Consider the following 20,629-nt stretch of genomic DNA (forward strand, 5'->3'; position numbering starts at 1 on the left):
CCAAAAGAAAGAACAAGCCACTACGCATGCGCGGAAGAAAGACTGCCTTCGCGTCACGGTATTTTTCTCGACGCAGCTGACGATGTAAACAAGAGGAGCTCGTCGAGGGCAAGGGACCGAGTTATTATTGACATCGCTGATGCTAACCGCTGCTCCGTCCTACAGCGCTGGCATGGGGCTCCCGGTGACCATAAAAGTCAACTTCAGGGGGAACGTGAAGCGGCTGCTGGCCCCGGATCTGGACAAGTCGGAGTGGGAGTCTGTGGACGCCTGGGTAAGCGGCTCTGCTGAGCGCTGCGCACCGCGGCGCTGAGCGCTGCGCAGTTCAGAGAGGAGGCCCGAGGCCCGCACATAGTTCAGAATGGAGGCCCGAACATAGTTCAGAGAGGAGGCCCCTCCGAAGCCCGCACATAGTTCAGAGAGGAGGCCCGCAAATAGTTCAGTAAGGAGGCCCCTCGAGGCCCGCGTCAACAGGGACCTGAAAGATTGACAGCTCTGGATCCCTCCCCCCCCTATACATTAGCCAAAGTTTCCATTATCATATTTTCCATTTGTAGATTTAAGATGATTTTTCTGGCGTTAAACTGTTATTATCTTTGAACTACAGTTTGAAGGAGGTCATGACATGTTTGCGTTTCAGATCAAAGCGTCGTTTGGCATCAGCCACTTCCAAGTGAAATACTTCGACGAGGACAACGAAGAGGTAAGATTAAGTGTTCGTTGTTATTTGTTGTGTTCCTCTATCCTCAGCTCCATTATGGGACTTATTCAAATGTTTCTGCTGAAACTCATTGAGTTGTTATTTTTCTTACAGATTTGCATAAACAGCCAAGGTAAGCGATTTCCCGCCTACTGTGTACAGATGACGACATCACGATGATGTTATTGTTCGATTTGAACTCTGAGCTGTAATGAGAGATGATCTTTGGTTTCTGTTGAACAGGCTGTTGACCTGAGACTTATTGTTTGTTCTTTGTTTTTTCCCCACAGAGGAATATGAAGAAGCGATCAAGGTATGAATAAATCATGAATAATCTTTTTTAGAAGCGATTATACAAACAATAATCAGTATGATAGTACAGGCGGCAAATTTTTACATGAACAGACTTAGACATTATTTCTCTACGCAAACCATTCGATTTTTAAGACATGTAATGACAAAGTAAAAATAAATAAATATATATATATATAATATATATTTACAAACCAACTATGAATATGCAGAGTTCTATCTCAGCCAGTTGTCGGGTTAGAGCTGGTCACGTGACGGCCGCGCCTGTGACCGTTCCCTGATCCCACGGTATGTGGCCGTGTCTACAGAGCGCTGAGAAGCAGGGGAACCAGTTACACATCAACGTCTACAAGATGAAGGGCCAGGCCTGTGGGGGCCCGCTGAAGGCAGAGGTGAAGGAGCTGAAGGGGGACCTGAGGCCGGCCCCCCCCTACCCCTCCAGGGTGAAGACGGTGGACAAAGGGACGCAGGTCACCCCCGACAGAGAGCCCGTGAGGACCCCCTGATCTGCTTCTGTCTGTCTGCCTCCTTCTCCTAACATGTGTTTCCCACGCGTAGACCAATGTGTGGCACAGCGCCACAGAATCAACACCGAGCGCCACACATTGATTCCGCTTCTTTTTTTTTTTTTTTTTGCTATTTTTAAATATAAATATCGTTCCGTTCATTCATCTCCCGGAAGGGAAAACCCGAAGCAGCGCACAGAGAAGACGGTCGGCGACCGTTTTACCAAAGTTTAGTATGATATACTGTGCTCAAAAACACCTGCCAAAATTATTGTTGACTCAGAAAAGATAATGTTAGCCCTTATGAACTCAGCGTTATTGATATTGAACTTCCCACACCCTAAGTCAGCATAGATAACGTTGGTAACGCAGCAAAAGATGCGGTTAATATGAAATGCGGTTATAGTTGAGATAGGCTACGATGTTTACTACGGCTACGGCGCCGTTCTGAATTCAGGGGCTGGAGAGCAACACATTTCTTTCTGTTTCCGCTTTTACTGGAGCCAAGCTGGTTATATTATTTTCATTATTACGTTTATATTGTTACATTATACTATTGATTTTCTTTTACCAAAAGATTTAAATATAAGAACCCCCCGTCCCCCTGCTCAGGACTCCTCGCTGGCACCACCATTGCTTTCTGTCTGTGGGGAACACTGGATGTCCCTGCTGCCCCACGGCGGGCTGGGGGTCTGTCAGTCACCGCTGTGTTTGTTTGTGTCGGTGACCTAACAGGTGATCACTAAAGACACCAAGGGCAGCAAACCAGAAGACGAGCCGCCGCCGGTCTGGTTCTGCTCCTACATGGAGAAGGTGAGGCCCTCCTTTATCTTCCCCTGACCCCTGACCCCTGACCCTGCTGTTGTGACCGGGCCCCCCGGGGCCGGCGGCCCGCCTGCGCCTCCCTAACCCCCGCTCTGTCCCCCAGTTCAAGGACGAGGTGGTGAAGGAGGTGGTGGAGAGGATGTGCAACGACTTCTCGGGCCAGTGCTGCACCCACAAAGCAGAGGACGAGGCGGGGGGGCAGGGGGCCAGCGGGGGGCCCCCGGTGGTGGTGCCTAGAGCGGCCCCGCCCTCCACCTCCCACACCTCCCTGGGGTACACGCCCAACTGCAGCAGCTGCAACAAGCTCACCTCTGAAGGGGCCTACAAATGCAGGTAGCCCCCCATACAGCCCGGCGCTGGTCCTGGTCCCTGTGGGGGTCTCGTTTCATACTTAAGGGTCCGCTGTCATCAGTACCCACTGTGGCTGTGTTCCACGGTACTGCGTTCTGGTGGACAGTCATGCCTGTATCACTGTAAACATTTGTTGAATCTAACTTTAGTTCATCAACCTGATTGATTTAGTTGATAATCGTACATTCCGCTGGTATTTCCTCTGTTTCCTGCTCCTGTCGGGTGGCTGTAACCCCTGAGTTCCCCTCCCCGGGTTAACGCGGCCGTATCTTGTCTGTGTGTGTTAGCGTGTGTCCGTCCTGCATCCTGTGCGAGCTGTGCCGCCACAGCCACGACCCGAGCCACAGCCTGGTGAGGACCAAGACGCCGCTGTCCATCCCAGAGCACGGGATGTCGGGGGAGCTGAGGTACCGCTGCCAGAGGGTGCTTCTGTCTGATGGTCGTCTCAAAGGGCTGATATGGTCTCACGTTCACGCAACGCAACGACCACGCAGACGCTGCGACGCAGTCCTGAACCTTTAAGGTTCTGCGCCGGGTTTTAGTGAGCCAATCACAGCCCTTGCTGCTGCGTCACCCCGACGGAAGGTTACAATATTTGGGAGGCGCACGTCCGGCCCTTGCGGTGGACGCAAGGAGGGTCCGCAGGGCCCTAAGGGGTCCGTAGCCCCCTTGCGTTGCGTGAACCTTGGACCAGAATCAGCCCTTTAGAAACGCCGGTGTCCTTTGTATTATGGGATGTTACGATGCAGTGTCAGGCTTCCCCCCGTCACCACAGTTACTCTCTGGGCCGCAGGTTCCCGAGGCGCGGGGACCGAACGGTGCGCAAGGCGGAGCGGCAGCGGCTGAAGGCGGAGCGGCGGCAGCTGAGAGCGGAGGTGAAGGAGATCAAGAAGAAGCTGCGGGTGGAGAAGAGGTCCCTCCAGTGGAGCGGGCCCTCCGCCTCCGCCAGGCCCGCCCTGACCCACATGGCCTCCGCCTCCACCCAGGCCCCGGCCCTGCCCCCGCCCCCTGCCTCAGAAGCAGCCTCAGGTTCGGCCCCGGCCCCGGGGACCCCCGTGGCCCCGGGGCCCCCAGCCTCCAGCCCAGAGTAAGCCCCCCGGAGCGTGCCCGGAGGCTGCTCTAGCCTCTAGCCTCCGCACGGATGCAAACAAAAATCTTTTCCTTTTTTTTTCCAAGAAAACTAAATCAAACGATGGCATCTTTGTAAAGCGAGTGTTAATGAGTGTACTGCTGGCTGCTCTGGTGGTGGAGGGCTGGACGACCTCGTGGAGCCCCCCCCCCCCCTCCCTGCTGCTGCTGCTTCATAGATTTTCTAAGAAAGAATGAAAATAGCTCTTGAGCTGCAAACACACAAAACAAAGCACACACATCTTTGTGGGCTCCTGAGGGGCCTTTGCTCAGACGCCAGAGCTGTTTTCACCCCTGCTCTGTACACTTAAACTAGGGGTCCCGGGGTCTCGGTCTCGTCCTTGGTGCCCACTATGGCCGCCTTGTTTCTGGATGAGAATCTCCCGGACGGCACCCGGCTGGAGCCCGGCACCAAGTTCATCAAGTACTGGAAGATGAGGAACTCTGGCACTATCGGCTGGACCTCGGAGACCAAGGTACCCCAGCCCCTCTCCTCCCTCAGCCCATTGCCCCCCTGACATGGCTTACTGCAACCGCATCGACTAACTCCAGACGCGACCTCCCACCTGCTTAACCCCGCCCCTCTGAGCTGCTCCTCGGCCCTCCATCCTCCTCTCTCTACCACCTGTCAACGAGGTCCTCTGCCTCCTCTAACGATGTCTGTGCTCCACTGTGTGTTTACATCTCCTACACCTGTCGGTGGGACCGGCTCTCATGCTACCCTGGGTGTATGTGTTTCCATGGTTACATTTCTTCTTCGTCCCCTGGGCACACGTATGCCTATTGTTTGTGTGTCTGTGTGTGTGCGTGTGTGTGCGTGTGTCCAGCTGAAGTTCATGTGGGGGAACCTGGGCCTGGCGTCGGAGGAGCGGCGGGAGCTCCCAGTGCCGCCGCTGCAGCCGGGCCAGGTGGGCGTGGTCAGCGTGGCCTTCGTGGCCCCGGCGATGGACGGGACGTACACCTCCCACTGGCGGCTGGCGCACTGCGGGACGCAGTTCGGCCCGCGCGTCTGGTGCAGCATCGTGGTCGACCCCGGCAACGCGCGGCACAAGAGACTGGTGGGTCCTCCTCCACCCTCTGACCCCCGAAGCTCCACCCGCTGACCCCGAAGCTCCACCCGCTGACCCCCCTAACCTCCACCCGCTGACCCCCCTAACCTCCACCCGCTGACCCCCCTAACCTCCACCCGCTGACCCCCGAAGCTCCACCCGCTGACCCCCCTATCCTCCACCCGCTGACCCCGAAGCTCCACCCGCTGACCCCGAAGCTCCACCCGCTGACCCCCCTAACCTCCACCTGCTCCCTCCCTCCTAACTTCCACCTCATTCCTAACCTCCAGCTGCTGCTCAATATAGATTATAATAATCCATTTGTAATCTTGTAGTTTAGCATCCATGTTTTTCCAACTGGGAAGCTCAAACGGACGTAGGTCGGAGATGACGCGTTTCCCGTTTCGACCTTCCACCTTGGACCGTTAATGAACGCAGCATAACACCGCAGTGTTTGATGTTCTTTGTAGTAAATGTGTCACGTGTTGGTATCGGATCGGCGCATAGACTGGTATTGGTACTGATACCAATAACGATACTGGTATCGCTACTGATACCTATATCGATACTGGTATCGGTATCGGAACAACTCTTAACTCACACACAAGAGAAAGATGTCAAATGCACTGATTAACCATTCCGATTGATATACTATAAATACCATATATACTGTATACTTGTGATGGATAGTACCAGATATTAACTTACCCTGACCACACGTCCTTCTTTCAGAAGGAGGACAGAAAGGAGGAAAGCGCTGTGGACAGTGAGACGGAAATGTCTGTGGACCTCAGCAACAGAGACTACTACTTCCCCTCTGTGGACCTGCTGACTGCCCAGGTACAGAACCGAGCTGGCTGTCGCCCTGCAAGCCTGACTCTGCCGTCGGGGTGTGAATGTGTGCCTGAATGGTGAATGTGAGGCAATATTGTAAAGCACTTTGGGTGGTCAGTGGTTATAAAAGCGCTGTATAAATGCAGTCCATTTCCATTTCCATTTATGTACTGGAGGGCTGCTGACTAAAGCATGGAAATAAGAGTATTGATGGCGTGGACGGTGTTCCCTGCTGTCCTTTGAACTGCTGGACATCAACACTGTATGTACTGGAGGGCTGCAGACTAAAGCATGGTCGTAACAGTGTTAATGGATGGTGTTCCCTAGGACCTGCTGTCCTTCGAGCTGCTGGACATCAACATCGTGCAGGAGCTGGAGACGGTCCCCAACAACACACCCGTCGGTGAGCACCCCCCCGGACAGCGACGCCATGACCCCCCCGTGCTCCTGTCCGTGGTCTCACCTCTGCTTCTGTCCCCTGTGGTAGACCTGACCCCCTGCATGTCCCCGCTGCCCCGGGACACGCCCGTGATGGAGCGGGCGGTGCTGGTGGCGGAGGCCCCGGGCGCGGAGCTGAAGAGCTGCTTCTGTGAGTACGAGACCGTATGAGGCAGTACCGGAGGGGTTTCTGAAAGTGGTATCACTATGGTAACAACTAGGGATCGGCCGATACCGATTTCTTTCCATCAGCCTTAGCCGATGACCTATACGCCGATACCGATTTTCTTGAGCCGATATTTGGAGCCGATTCTGCTTTTGCTCTCTCAATTTACATCATAAAAAGATCATGATAACAAATGTTAAAAGTCTAAATTTAAAAAGGAACATTTACTGAACTGTCTGTAAATCATGCTGGGAAAAAAATAGAAAAGAAAAATGCAGAAAGAAATAGTCTGGGCGGGCCGATATATGGGTCGATCCCGGTACAACGTTCCCCGTCTGATCCCCAGCAGTGAAGCCTGGAGCGCGGGCCGAGGCCCCGGGGCCCGAGGCCCCGGGGCCCGAGGACGAGCGGGAGCAGGAGATCAGCGGGGCCCAGTTCCTCTGTGAGACCCTGATCCGCTCCCTCACCCTGGAGGAGGCCCCCGACCAGAAGCCCCCCTGCCGGGGCCCCCAGGCGCCCCGCAGACCCCTGGGTAAGACTCGGGGCCCCGCCCTCTTTACCTCAATCCCAAAGCGAGCCGGCTGTTTCACTGTTTCCTCCCGCTGTCTTCCCGGCGCTCCAGTGTTCCGGGCCGTCTCCCGGGACTCCGGGCTCCGCCCTGAGAGGAAGACGGAGGCGGCGGAGAGGCTCCCCGGAGCCAGCCTGGACCCGGACGCCATCCGGGCGGAGGTCCCGGCGCCGCCCCCCTACCCGGGACGGCCCCAGGTGAAGCCGAAGGAGGAGTCAGAAGGAGGTCAGTAGGGATCGGCGTTCTTCATCGGGTGGTTCCGCTCTAGACTCCGTCTGATCTGTGTGTTGTTGACCATCAGAGGGGGGTCTGGCGGAGGGTGAGCCCCCCCGGACGACAGACCAGGACGCGGGCGAGCTGGGGGTCCTGGCGGAGGAGAGGACGGACGCGGAGGAGAAGAGCGAGGAGGAGGAGGAGGAGGAGGACTGGGACGAGGTGGGTGTCCCTCATGTCCTCCTCTCTCCCCCTCTCAGTTAATAAGGCCCCCACTAACTACTGTGGGTAGTTAATCTGAACCAGTAGCACTAACTACTGTGGGTGGTTGATCTGAACCAGTACCACTAACTACTGTGGGTGGTTAATCTGAACCAGTACCACTAACTACTGTGGGTAGTTAATCTGAACCAGTACCACTAACTACTGTGGGTAGTTAATCTGAACCAGTACCACTAACTACTGTGGGTGGTTGATCTGAACCAGTACCACTAACTACTGTAGGTGGTTAATCTGAACCAGTACCACTAACTACTGTGGGTGGTTGATCTGAACCAGTACCACTAACTACTGTAGGTGGTTAATCTGAACCAGTACCACTAACTACTGTGGGTAGTTAATCTGAACCAGTAGCACTAACTACTGTAGGTGGTTAATCTGAACCAGTACCACTAACTACTGTGGGTAGTTAATCTGAACCAGTACCACTAACTACTGTGGGTGGTTAATCTGAACCAGTACCACTAACTACTGTGGGTGGTTGATCTGAACCAGTACCACTAACTACTTTGGGTGGTTGATCTGAACCAGTAGCACTAACTACTGTGGGTGGTTGATCTGAACCAGTACCACTAACTACTGTAGGTGGTTAATCTGAACCAGTACCACTAACTACTGTAGGTGGTTAATCTGAACCAGTACCACTAACTACTGTAGGTGGTTAATCTGAACCAGTACCACTAACTACTGTGGGTAGTTAATCTGAACCAGTACCACTAACTACTGTGGGTGGTTGATCTGAACCAGTACCACTAACTACTGTAGGTGGTTAATCTGAACCAGTACCACTAACTACTGTGGGTAGTTAATCTGAACCAGTAGCACTAACTACTGTAGGTGGTTAATCTGAACCAGTAGCACTAACTACTGTGGGTGGTTAATCTGAACCAGTACCACTAACTACTGTGGGTGGTTAATCTGAACCAGTACCACTAACTACTGTGGGTAGTTAATCTGAACCAGTAGCACTAACTACTGTAGGTGGTTAATCTGAACCAGTACCACTAACTACTGTGGGTAGTTAATCTGAACCAGTAGCACTAACTACTGTAGGTGGTTGATCTGAACCAGTACCACTAACTACTGTGGGTGGTTGATCTGAACCAGTAGCACTAACTACTGTGCGTGGTTGATCTGAACCAGTAGCACTAACTACTGTGGGTGGTTGATCTGAACCAGTAGCACTAACTAGTGTAGATAGTGGTTAGTCAGTGGTTGATCTGACCCTGTACCACTAACTAGTGTAGATAGTGGTTAGTTAGAGGTTGATCTGACCCAGTACCACTAACTAGTGTAGATAGTGGTTAGTCAGTGGTTGATGTGACCCAGTACCACTAACTAGTGTAGATAGTGGTTAGTTAGAGGTTGATGTGACCCAGTACCACTAACTAGTGTAGATAGTGGTTAGTCAGTGGTTGATGTGACCCTGTACCAATAACTAGTGTAGATAGTGGTTAGTTAGTGGATGATGTGACCCTGTACCACTAACTAGTGTAGATAGTGGTTAGTCAGTGGTTGATGTGACCCTGTACCACTAACTAGTGTAGATAGTGGTTAGTTAGTGGTTGATGTGACCCAGTACCACTAACTAGTGTAGAGAGTGGTTAGTCAGTGGTTGATGTGACCCAGTACCACTAACTAGTGTAGAGAGTGGTTAGTTAGAGGTTGATGTGACCCAGTACCACTAACTAGTGTAGATAGTGGTTAGTTAGTGGTTGATGTGACCCAGTACCACTAACTAGTGTAGAGAGTGGTTAGTCAGTGGTTGATGTGACCCAGTACCACTAACTAGTGTAGAGAGTGGTTAGTTAGTGGTTGACGTGACCCTGTCGTCCCCAGGTCAGCAGCCAGTCGTCCTCCTGTGACGACTACATCATCGTGCTCCCAGACTGCTTCGACACCTCCCGGCCGCTGGGGGAGTCCATCTACACCTCCTCCCAGGGGGACCAGGACCCCCAGGACCCCCGGGACGATGAAGAGGGGGAAGACGACGAGGAGGAAGACCAGGAAGAAGAGGAGGAGGAGGAGGAGGAGGAGGAGGTCACCCCGGAGGAGAGCGTGCTGTTCCCCCCCCTGGCCCGCCCCCCCGTCCTTGTGGTCAACCCGCTGCTAAGTGCCTCCAAGACCCTGAAGACCCCCCCCCTAACGCCCCAGGTGGTGACCACACCCTCTCCACCTCCCCCGACACCGGCCCTGGTGCCTGTGGCCCCTCCCACCCTCTACTCCCCCAGGTGGGTAGCCCCTCCCCCCCGTCCTCAGCAGTGCTGTGATAGGCTGGCTCCTCTGCCTCTTGAGGTCCGTACGAAGGGGCAGGGTGGTGGAGGGGGTCGACCCCCAGCCCGAGGCTTTCCTACTAACTAACAGCACCGGATTGGAGGGTTCTCTCGACGTGACAGCCATGTACTGTGGGCTCACTCACCGTCGACTACTTTCATATAATCTCGTATTATAAATATGCATCAGTATTCTTGTAGCCTGGATATTCTTGGATCCATGTTTTTCACATGGTAGCTCGAACGCACCTAGGTCGGGAATGACGCGATTCCCATTCTGACTTCCCGTCTGCCTGTGTAGTAAATGAGTCATGTGGTCGGATCACCTCTAGAACCCCCCCCCCCGCTCTGATGTTGGTGTTCCTCAGAGCCACTGGGGGGAGGACTGAAGCAGTCATCAGCTGTAATCTAGAGTGTGTGTGTGTGTGTGTGTGTGTGTGTGTGTGTGTGTGTCAGGTCCGAGGCCTTGTACCTGGCGGAGGAGTGCACCCCCCCAGACTGCGACCCCTACGAGCCCCGCCAGCCTGGCATCACCCTCAACGGTGAGCGGTCACATGACACCCCCTACAGAGGACCAGTACCAGGGTGGAGCAGTAGGGTGGAGCAGTACCAGGGGTGGAGCAGTAGGGAGGAGCAGTAGGGTGGAGCAGTAGGGTGGAGCAGTACCAGGGGTGGAGCAGTAGCAGGGGTGGAGCAGTAGGGTGGAGCAGTACCAGGGGTGGAGCAGTAGCAGGGGTGGAGCAGTAGGGTGGAGCAGTAGGGTGGAGCAGTACCAGGGGTGGAGCAGTAGCAGGGGTGGAGCAGTAGGGTGGAGCAGTACCAGGGGTGGAGCAGTAGGGAGGAGCAGTAGGGTGGAGCAGTAGGGTGGAGCAGTACCAGGGGTGGAGCAGTAGGGTGGAGCAGTACCAGGGTTGGAGCAGTAGGGTGCAGCAGTAGACTGATGTCCTGGTCCTGTTGACGTTGGTTCTGAGGAAGCGGTCCTTTCGACTTGACCGAAGAGGAAGGAGGGGGAGCCTGGGAACAGAGATGGTTACCACGACATTAAATTAAAGATCCCTTATTTCTAGAATGAGTTCTACGATCGTGTGGTTTCCTTGATCACATTATTGAAGTCCACGTCGCCCAGCAGAGCGTCCAGATAAGTGGCGGCTAAGACCCCCGCTGGTTGACATGCTCCCTGCCTGCTGCTGACCCGCCGGCTGTCGCCCTGCCCGGCTGACCGCGCCGTCGGGGGGTGCATCAAGGGCTGGATGTTAGGCAGCATTGTAAAGCGCTCTGAGTGGCCACTGGTTAGAAAAGCTGTATAAATGCAGTCCACAGATGGTACCATTTACCATCTGTGTGTCGATAGATGAATAGATTGATAGATACAAAAACAATCTTTCTAATAATAAGAAGCTCTGTTCCCTGTCTCCATCGCCACTACCTCCTTCCCCTTTGATCAAAACGAAACGACCAGTTCCTCAAATCCACAGTAAACACGGACGCTCGTGGTATATCAGTTCAACAGGAACACCATAACTAAACTAACTAAACTGATAGTTAATGCTTGTTACTGCATTTACTAATTTCGCTAAATGGTTAATGAATGTACTTTTATGGTAAAGGATGAGGTGTGTGTGTGTGTGTGTGTGTGTGTGTGTGTGTGTGTGTGTGTGTGTGTGTGTGTGTGTGTGTGTGTGTGTGTGTGTGTGTGTGTGTGTGTGTGTGTGTGTGTGTGTAATATTGACCCTCTCCTTGTTGCAGTATCATCTGGTTTATCCAGATCAGCAGGCTCCGCCTCCAGTGCCTTTGAGACCTACAACCCGCGACCGGGCAATGCTCTGCAGCCCAGGTGACCCCCCCGCCTGTCTGTAGCCCCTCCTCCTCACTGTCTGTAGCCCCTCCTGTGTGTGTAGCTTCTCTGAGGTTCTCTGAGCTTCTCTGAGCTTCTCTGTGAGCTAACGGCGGCGTGGTGTTCCCCCCAGCAGGGCCCAGGGCGGCATCACGGAGGGGCTGGTGAAGGGAGCGCTGTCTGTGGCCGCCTCGGCCTACAAGGCCCTGTTCACCGGACCTAACTGCAGCGTGCAGGTACTGAGACACTGAGGAACCCCCTGCCTCTAGACAGGCTCTAGAACCTCCTCAGGATCACCCTGCCTCTAGACAGGCTCTAGAACCTCCTCAGGACCACCCTGCCTCTAGACAGGCTCTAGAACCTCCTCAAGTACTGAGACACTGAGGAACACCCTGCCTCTAGACAGGCTCTAGAACCTCCTCAGGTACTGAGACACTGAGGAACACCCTGCCTCTAGACAGGCTCTAGAACCTCCTCAGGACCACCCTGCCTCTAGACAGGCTCTAGAACCTCCTCAGGACCACCCTGCCTCTAGACAGGCTCTAGAACCTCCTCAGGATCACCCTGCCTCTAGACAGGCTCTAGAACCTCCTCAGGATCACCCTGCCTCTAGACAGGCTCTAGAACCTCCTCAGGATCACCCTGCCTCTACACACCTGACTCTACAGGGAGAACCTCCTCAGCTGCTGGGTGGGGGGTCTGAGGATCGCCCGGGCCCTTAGAGTGATGCTGGCCCTAAAGATGTAGAATGAGGTATCACAGACCCCTAGCAGGGATCGAGCACCATGCTAACATCATCTCACTGTCAGCTATGAGTCTTGTAAAGCCTGAGGGCTGTTGTTAGGCTGTTGGGTTCTTCCTCTCCTCATGGTCTCTAACCCCTGCCCCTCCCCCAGCGTGGGGTGGACCCGGCGGCCCGCCAGGACCCCTCCCTGATGGCCATGCTGCTGGAGATGGGCTTCAGAGACCTGCAGCTCAACCAGAGGCTGCTGAGGAAGCACGGCTACAGCCTGCTGCACACCGTCAACGAGCTGGTGCAGATAGCCGAGGAGGGCCAGGGCCCCCGCCCCGCGCTGGGGTACCCGGCCCCAAGCCCGGGGCCCTAGGGGCCACAGGGGCCACAGGGGCCCTAGGGGCCACAGGGGCCACGGGGGGGGGTGGGGGGGTGGGGGGGTGGGAATGACTTGTGTGCCCTTTGACCTTCAGGGTTTCTGGAGAGGGGGCCTCTGGAAGGTTCCAGAAGAAGAACATGTTACATTTTAATTCAAGTTTAGAAAACGCGTAACTAATAACGGAACCGATGATTTAAGATTAAGTATTCGTGACTCCATGTAAACTGTAAACAGAAGCAATATTTTTCCAGTACACTGTCAAGATAAATATAGAGGGTTCAAAATACTATTCAAGCCAAGCTTCAAAGTGGTTGATGGTGATGTAAACTACTAATTATACGCTTATAGAGTAATGGGGTAGAGGTGTATATTCTGTAATCTTATTCTCCCACTGATTGACCCAAGAGTCCACACCCACTCTCAGAGAGAGTGACGGTAGTTTGGACAGGTGTAGGACAACAGTAAAGATCTATATATTTAAAAGTCTGTGCTATTTTAAGGCGAGATGAATCTTATTTTGGCACAGAGAGCCGCTGTGTCAAGCTCCCTGCTTTAGGAGCAGGAGGTGCTGCTCCTGGCTTGAGCTGTTAGTTAGATGTTGACGTTTGGAATGTACCCCGCGGTCCAGAGCCGTCTGACCGCCTGTTTTCTACGGCTTTAGAGACCGCCTGCATGTCAGGTAGAGCTTAGAGGTGAGTAGTGGTCTTAGCACAGTCCAGCGTGGACTAATGTCTCCGCTTTCTGCCTCATTGTTTACCTAATGCCTACCTGCATCTCCATCCCCATGGCAACCTCTTACTGTCGTTTCCTCAGAACCCACCTGACCTGTTCTCATGGCACATTCCTGATTCTCTGAAAAGACACTGTTGAATTTGTTTTTGTTTTACGATTCATGATTTTTAAGTGATTTATTGATCACATTCTGCGATTGTGTGTGTGTGTGTGTGTGTGTGTGTGTGTGTGTGTGTGTGTGTCCATAGTTAAGAGTCCATGCTCTGAGGTAAATGCTGATATTCCTGCTGTGCTTGTGAAGTGGCCCCATCCTATCATAAAGTTTAAGCATACTCAGCTACTACCAATCTGCCAATAAACTATTTGCACAACACGCTTCTAGATCGTTGTTTTCTCACTCTCTCGTTGTCCACTAGCGGAGGAAACTCAAAGTTAATCTGCGTGAACGTACGTCAAAGCCCTTCGAGTAGCAGCACTGCGCAGGTCCACTTCTTAAAGTGTGAAGATCTGATGAACGTGATGTTACAGCTCCTCGGTCAGCTGACCCTAGGCCAGTCTGCTCAACTGAGGTGTGGCGATCTGACGCAGGTCTAACTGATCAGGGATCAGTCTGGTGAACTGAAGCGTGCTGGTCTGAAGTAGGAAGTGGATGTTTCTCGATAGGGGCGGTGACTGTCTATGATCAGGGATCACCCCCCGCTGGGTTGACTCCATGAGTCCAAACGTCATATCGACGAGACGTCTCTGCGAGGCGTTCAGCAGCTGGAAGGTAAGAAACCCGCCGAGATGCGGACTGGATCCGAATCCCTTCTGATACATATGACATGTTTCACTGTTCTGCTTTGGTTTGGTTCCACTCAAAGTGAAATGGGTTTTCATCCATAAGACTCCTTTAGCGACTGAAGAATCCTGGTTTGTTGTTTTGGGCCGAAGGTGTAAAACTTGTGCAGTGGTGGTTCTGGATGGTTGGCCCTTTAGTCATGTAATCATACCGTTTATGAAACTCGTAAGGGCCCCTAATATCATGTCTTCACCACTTTAAACTAATGGCGAACAGAGACGTGGAGGGAGAAAGAGCATTTGATTGGGTTGATTTGGTTTATAGTTGGTTTTAAAATCTGTCAGATGCTCAGTCGCAGTTTGTCAACTAGCCTATCATTTGAAGAGGGAACGATAACAGTATTTGTGAATTGAACCTCAAAGTGGTTATCTCCATATTCCGCTCGGCCCTCTTTGCGCCCCCTCTGGCGGTGAGCGGTACAGCCGTCCGACATCAACAACACAATTAGAATACTGCAAGGGCCTACATCAGTGGGCCATATTCTCAATCCCTAAAAGCACCACGCTTTGTGTGTAAATAAATCAACTCTTTAGATGCTTATGTTCATGATATCGATGCTGTTGTTAGCCCTGATGGTTCTGCCAGGTCACCTCGGCAGCGGCGGCCAGACCCCGCTAAAGTGGAAGGAGCCCACAGAGAGAAGCCTTCTGTCCATGCCGTCCGCACGGCAGTACGGCAGCGGGGGCAGTACTGCGGACAACTGCCCCACCTGCCGCGGCACCGGCCGCATTCCCCGAGGTTAGGAGACGACAAAACATCAAGAATGAGAAAGAGAGAACCAGTGGAGCCTACAGCTGGGTGTTTGTTAGAGAATGCTTTCGCTTTATTCTGTATATGTTGCACAATAGAGTACAATCATAGACAACTTATAATTCTACAAATCACTCTTCTTCAAATACCAAATACAGGGTTATTACACAGATTCTAAAGTCGTTCACCAAAACGTCCAAGGATGGTTTGAGTGATCCCAGCTGGTCTAAGGAGGAAGTGATCCTACCCTAGGGGGAGTACGAGCTCGCTGGAGCCTCGGGGTCTGTGGGGCCTAACGGAGGTCCCTCTTCTCCACAGGCCAGGAGGACATGCTGGTGGCGGTGATACCGTGTAACGACGTCAGGCTGAAGCCCCAACGCACGTGAGCTCATCTTCCTCCAGTCTCTCCAGGGACTTTGTTAAAGAGTCATTATGATCCTGCTTTCTGTGGGTTATTTGACCGCCTCCAGGGCGGGGGGGGTTTGCGTGTGGGCGGGCCGTCTCATGTGTTTAGGGACACTTCACATCCCATCAGTGGATCAGAGTCTTGTGATCATATTGAATGCATCGTTTTAAATTTGGTTTAGGGTTCTCTCTCTCTCGCGGGCGCTATCCCTCTCTCATATTTATATATGCATGCAGCGCCGCTGTTGTTACGGAAGGAGTTCTGCAGGTATTGGGACACAATTTCGACACACACCAATTTTCTTTTATCTATATAATTTTTGTTTCTGTGTTGAAATGTGTCACAATATCTGTAGAACTGCTGCATATATATATATATACACACACACACACACACACAGTCTCTATATATATAGACAGTGTGTATACATATAGATAGATCGATAGTTGGTGATGCTATATATTAGTATTGCACTAAGGACTGTGTCTGTCTGGAGGCCCCAGTGAAGGGCCCAGCGGTCTGTTGACGTCCCTCTCTGGTACCTTGTGCTCTGGTTCCAGGAAGCTGTACGTGTGCCTCTCCATGGGGCTGTGCCTGGTGCTCTGCTGCCTCATCCTCTACTTCATGTTCCCGCGGACCGTGGTCCTGATCCCTGTGAACGTCCAGTCGGTCACCGTCTACTTCCACCCCAAGACCGTCAGGGTGGAGGTCGCGGTCAGTACCTCCTAATGTACAGACTGTCAGGGTGGAGGTCACGGTCAGTATCTCCTAATGTACAGACCGTCAGGGTGGAGGTCACGGTCAGTACCTCCTAATGTACAGACCGTCAGGGTGGAGGTCACGGTCAGTACCTCCTAATGTACAGACCGTCAGGGTGGAGGTCACGGTCAGTACCTCCTAATGTACAGACTGTCAGGGTGCTACTAGGATGCTATGCTGCTAACAGTACAGACTGTCAGGGTGCTACTAGGATGCTATGCTAACAGTAAAGACTGTCAGGGTGCTACTAGGATGCTATGCTAACAGTACAGACTGTCAGGGTGCTACTAGGATGCTATGCTGCTAACAGTACAGACTGTCAGGATGCTACTAGGATGCTATGCTAACAGTAAAGACTGTCAGGGTGCTACTAGGATGCTATGCTAACAGTACAGACTGTCAGGGTGCTACTAGGATGCTATGCTAACAGTAAAGACTGCCAGGGTGCTACTAGGATGCTATGCTCACAGTGCAGACCGTTAGTCCGGTGTTTTGGATTGGTCTGCTCTGGGAGGACGGCTGGTGACATCTTCACACGTAGTGTGACATCAGATTCTGCAATTCTGAAATGTGTGTGATCCATTTGAGAGCAGGTCTATGAGTGGTGTTAGCTGCAGAGCGGGTGATTAGGGCGTCAAAGGGACAGGCCGGAGGACCGGAAACAAGTTCTCAAAGCTTGTATTCACAAGAACATTTAATTTCAAAGTAACTGAAGTAGAGAAAGATACAATTATTACTTCTACAAAAAAGGTTGTGTAGAATCATGTGCTTGTTCCAGGAGCCGCTTTAAGGACCCGGTTGACCCCTCCTCCTCTTGCAGAACCTCGTCAACATCTCCAACGAGAACTTTTTTCCTGTTCAAATCGTGGAGCTGGACATTCAGGGCCTGATCTTGAAGACCATCATGGGGAAGTCCAAGCAGTACAATGTGACCCGCCTGGACGCACGCGCGCAGCTCTTGGTGAGTGGGGCTGGAGGCGATGGATTCCCGTCCGCCTGTCTGTCCTCGAGGGTAACTGGACTGTCTCTCTCTCCCTGCAGTACACCATGAAGCTGGACCTGTCCATCGAAGAAGAGGGCCTGAAGTAAGGACGGGTTAACACCCACCCCCATGTTAACAGAGCGCTTTAAAGGGACCAACACCCTCCCCCATGTTAACAGAGCGCTTCAAAGGGACCAACACCCTCCCCCATGTTAACAGAGCGCTTCAAAGGGACCAACACCCTCCCCCATGTTAACAGAGCGCTTCAAAGGGACCAACACCCTCCCCCATGTTAACAGAGCGCTTCAAAGGGACCAACACCCTCCCCCATGTTAACAGAGCGCTTCAAAGGGACCAACACCCTCCCCCATGTTAACAGAGCGCTTCAAAGGGACCAACACCCTCCCCCATGTTAACAGAGCGCTTCAAAGGGACCAACACCCTCCCCCATGTTAACAGAGCGCTTCAAAGGGACCAACACCCTCCCCCATGTTAACAGAGCGCTTCAAAGGGACCAACACCCTCCCCCATGTTAACAGAGCGCTTCAAAGGGACCAACACCCTCCCCCATGTTAACAGAGCGCTTCAAAGGGACCAACACCCTCCCCCATGTTAACAGAGCGCTTCAAAGGGACCAACACCCTCCCCCATGTTAACAGAGCGCTTCAAAGGGACCAACACCCTCCCCCATGTTAACAGAGCGCTTCAAAGGGACCAACACCCTCCCCCATGTTAACAGAGCGCTTCAAAAGGACCAACACCCTCCCCCATGTTAACAGAGCGCTTCAAAGGGACCAACACCCTCCCCCATGTTAACAGAGCGCTTCAAAGGGACCAACACCCTCCCCCATGTTAACAGAGCGCTTCAAAGGGACCAACACCCTCCCCCATGTTAACAGAGCGCTTCAAAGGGACCATGCTGGGTTTTGAAGCACTTGGTTCATGAACCTCAGGCTTTAAACACCAGCATTGTTCCTGTGAGATCAGATTCTGCAATGCGTAAAATGTGTGTCCCCCATTGTAAAGAATGTCTGTAGAGTGATTTTATCCGCCCTATTTGTTGTCCTTAAAGAAAATGACAGATTTAATAAGTAATACGGTTGGATGCCATATGACGGTATGCAAGGTGAATGTAATGAAGGATCACGACATCCAAAGCAATCCATCCTGACTCTGAATGTGCAGACTCCATGTACTAACTCTGCCTATGTTTGGCGTTTCCAGCAACTTCTGCCAGTCGGAAGCCTTACACATCCACACTGTGTTCCTGGAGCTGCAGTAGGTTTCTGTTTCTTCCCTCTCCAAAACGTGTGCAGCCAACTCATGCTTCATGTTGGAGTTCTTCTGAACTTTGCCCCTGGAGCCCAACGACTGGCCACAAAATAAGAACAATTGACGAGTCATCAAAGAGTTGAGATTTGAACGACTCCAGATGCAGTTTACAGCTCGTTACAGTCTCATAGTTCAGCTCTTTACAGTCTCATAGTTCAGCTCTTTACAGTCTGATAGAGTTCAGCTCTTTACAGTCTGATAGAGTTCAGCTCTTTACAGTCTGATAGAGTTCAGCTCTTTACAGTCTGATAGAGTTCAGCTCTTTACAGTCTGATAGAGTTCAGCTCTTTACAGTCTGATAGAGTTCAGCTCTTTACAGTCTGATAGAGTTCAGCTCTTTACAGTCTCCTAGAGTTCAGCTCTTTACAGTCTGATAGAGTTCCACTCTTTACAGTCTCCTAGAGTTCAGCTCTTTACAGTCTGATAGAGTTCAGCTCTTTACAGTCTGATAGAGTTCAGCTCTTTACAGTCTGATAGAGTTCAGCTCTTTACAGTCTGATAGAGTTCAGCTCTTTACAGTCTCATAGTTCAGCTCTTTACAGTCTCATAGTTCAGCTCTTTCCAGTCTCATAGAGTTCAGCTCTTTACCGTCTCATAGAGTTCAGCTCTTTACAGTCTCATAGTTCAGCTCTTTACAGTCTCCTAGAGTTCAGCTCTTTACAGTCTGATAGAGTTCAGCTCTTTACAGTCTGATAGAGTTCAGCTCTTTACAGTCTGATAGAGTTCAGCTTTTTACAGTCTCATAGTTCAGCTCTTTACAGTCTCCTAGATTTCAGCTCTTTACAGTCTGATAGAGTTCAGCTCTTTACAGTCTGATAGAGTCCAGCTCTTTACAGTCTCATAGAGTTCAGCTCTTTACAGTCTCCTAGAGTTCAGCTCTTTACAGTCTGATAGAGTTCAGCTCTTTACAGTCTCATAGTTCAGCTCTTTACAGTCTGATAGAGTTCAGCTCTTTAAAGTCTCATAGTTCAGGTCTTTACAGTCTCCTAGAGTTCAGCTCTTCATCCTTAAAGCTGAGCCATTTGTTTCCTCCACAGGATTACGATGAACGTGTTGTACCTGTCTCACAACGAGCAGCTGTCCAAGAGCATCTACGAGTACATCGACTGTGGCAACAACTCCACCGTTCCACACCTGCCTGCCTGACTGCCTAGTAGTCATTTCCCAAATGCGCTTTCTGTTTGGACATCGGATCCAGCGGAAGAGATGGCCTCGATGAGTACGGATGGCGAGCGGCGGGCATGGTGAAGAGTGCTCCCTGCTCCTGTAAGAGTTTGCATCTGTTTGCATGCGAAGCCCCAGGGCCCCACCAGCTTGGTTTTAAGGACTGTGATGTGATGTTTTGTTTACTAACTGCACTTTAATTTGAAATAGATTTTGTTAAATGTATGCCATGATTGACATGTGCTATGTTTGTGTTAGTCTTTCCTTTTTGTAAACTGAATCAGTGGCATAGCATGTGCTTTTGAAGGGAAATTATATTAAAGTCACTTTGGTCGAGCGACAAGCAAGTTCCTTCATCTCAGTATTTAAAGTGTTGAGTGTTTTAGTCAGGATCACATGACGGGTGGGATCAGTCCCACCCAGAAGATCAGTCACATCCCCTGGGGGGGGGGGGAGGGTCACATCCCCCTGGGGGGGGGGGGGAGGGTCACATCCCCCTGGGGGGTGAGGGTCACATCCACCTTGGGGGGAGGGTTACATCCCCTGGGGGGGGGGGGAGAGGGTCACATCCCCCGGGGGGGAGAGGGTCACATCCCCCTGGGGGGGGGGGGGGAGGGGGTCACATCCCCTGGGGGGTGAGGGTCACATCCACCTTGGGGGGAGGGTTACATCCCCTGGGGGGGGGGGAGGGTCACATCCCCTGGGGGGTGAGGGTCACATCCACCTTGGGGGGAGGGTTACATCCCCTGGGGGGGGGGAGGGGGTCACATCCCCCTGGGACGGGGGGAGAGGGTCACATCCCCCGGGGGGGTGAAGCCCGTACTGCCCCTCAGGAGACGTCTGAATGTGAATAAAAGAACAAAGAAATGAATTTCCCTTCAAGGCATCGAGGCAGAGGTATTTTGATGTATATTTGAAACCCCTCCAGAGACCGGTCGGCTTCGATGACTTCTGCTCTCCAACAGGCGGCTGGTAAAAGCTTTCCTACGTGCTGACGGTTCGTTAACCTACATGCACTTTAGATGCATGTATTGATTACACAGCAGGAAACCCTTCCACTGGAGCCTGGGGTTTT

The 20,629-nt window shown here is 52.2% G+C and overlaps 2 protein-coding genes across 5 annotated transcripts; both read left to right on the forward strand.

Moving 5' to 3' along the window:
- Window positions 1-66: 66 nt before the first annotated feature.
- Window positions 67-13,693, forward strand: LOC307090549 (next to BRCA1 gene 1 protein-like). Of its 4 annotated transcripts, none has more exons than XM_079757257.1 (22): window positions 67-274; window positions 641-703; window positions 815-833; window positions 991-1,013; window positions 1,321-1,503; window positions 2,254-2,331; window positions 2,447-2,676; window positions 2,982-3,101; window positions 3,488-3,781; window positions 4,139-4,298; window positions 4,650-4,880; window positions 5,604-5,711; window positions 6,033-6,108; window positions 6,193-6,294; window positions 6,656-6,841; window positions 6,932-7,102; window positions 7,179-7,312; window positions 9,209-9,600; window positions 10,099-10,184; window positions 11,389-11,476; window positions 11,610-11,712; window positions 12,373-13,693. In XM_079757257.1, the coding sequence occupies exons 1-22, from the start codon at window positions 140-142 to the stop codon at window positions 12,580-12,582; spliced, it is 3,192 nt and encodes a 1,063-aa protein (XP_079613383.1). In that variant the 5' UTR covers window positions 67-139; the 3' UTR covers window positions 12,583-13,693. The 4 variants fall into 4 exon arrangements, with proteins under 4 accessions (XP_079613383.1, XP_079613384.1, XP_079613385.1 ...); XM_079757258.1 differs by having other exon boundaries at window positions 11,613-11,712; XM_079757259.1 differs by having other exon boundaries at window positions 6,659-6,841.
- A 274-nt stretch (window positions 13,694-13,967) lies between these two features.
- Window positions 13,968-19,897, forward strand: tmem106a (transmembrane protein 106A). Its single transcript, XM_079757538.1, has 8 exons — window positions 13,968-14,089; window positions 14,729-14,899; window positions 15,230-15,293; window positions 15,878-16,031; window positions 16,897-17,037; window positions 17,118-17,161; window positions 18,283-18,336; window positions 19,428-19,897. Exons 2-8 carry the CDS (start codon window positions 14,734-14,736, stop codon window positions 19,534-19,536), a joined length of 732 nt encoding a protein of 243 aa, XP_079613664.1. The 5' UTR covers window positions 13,968-14,089; window positions 14,729-14,733; the 3' UTR covers window positions 19,537-19,897.
- The last annotated feature ends 732 nt before the right edge of the window (window positions 19,898-20,629 follow it).

The sequence above is a fragment of the Pollachius pollachius genome, assembly GCF_949987615.1.
Source record: "Pollachius pollachius genome assembly, chromosome: 19".
NCBI classification, from domain to species: domain Eukaryota; kingdom Metazoa; phylum Chordata; class Actinopteri; order Gadiformes; family Gadidae; genus Pollachius; species Pollachius pollachius.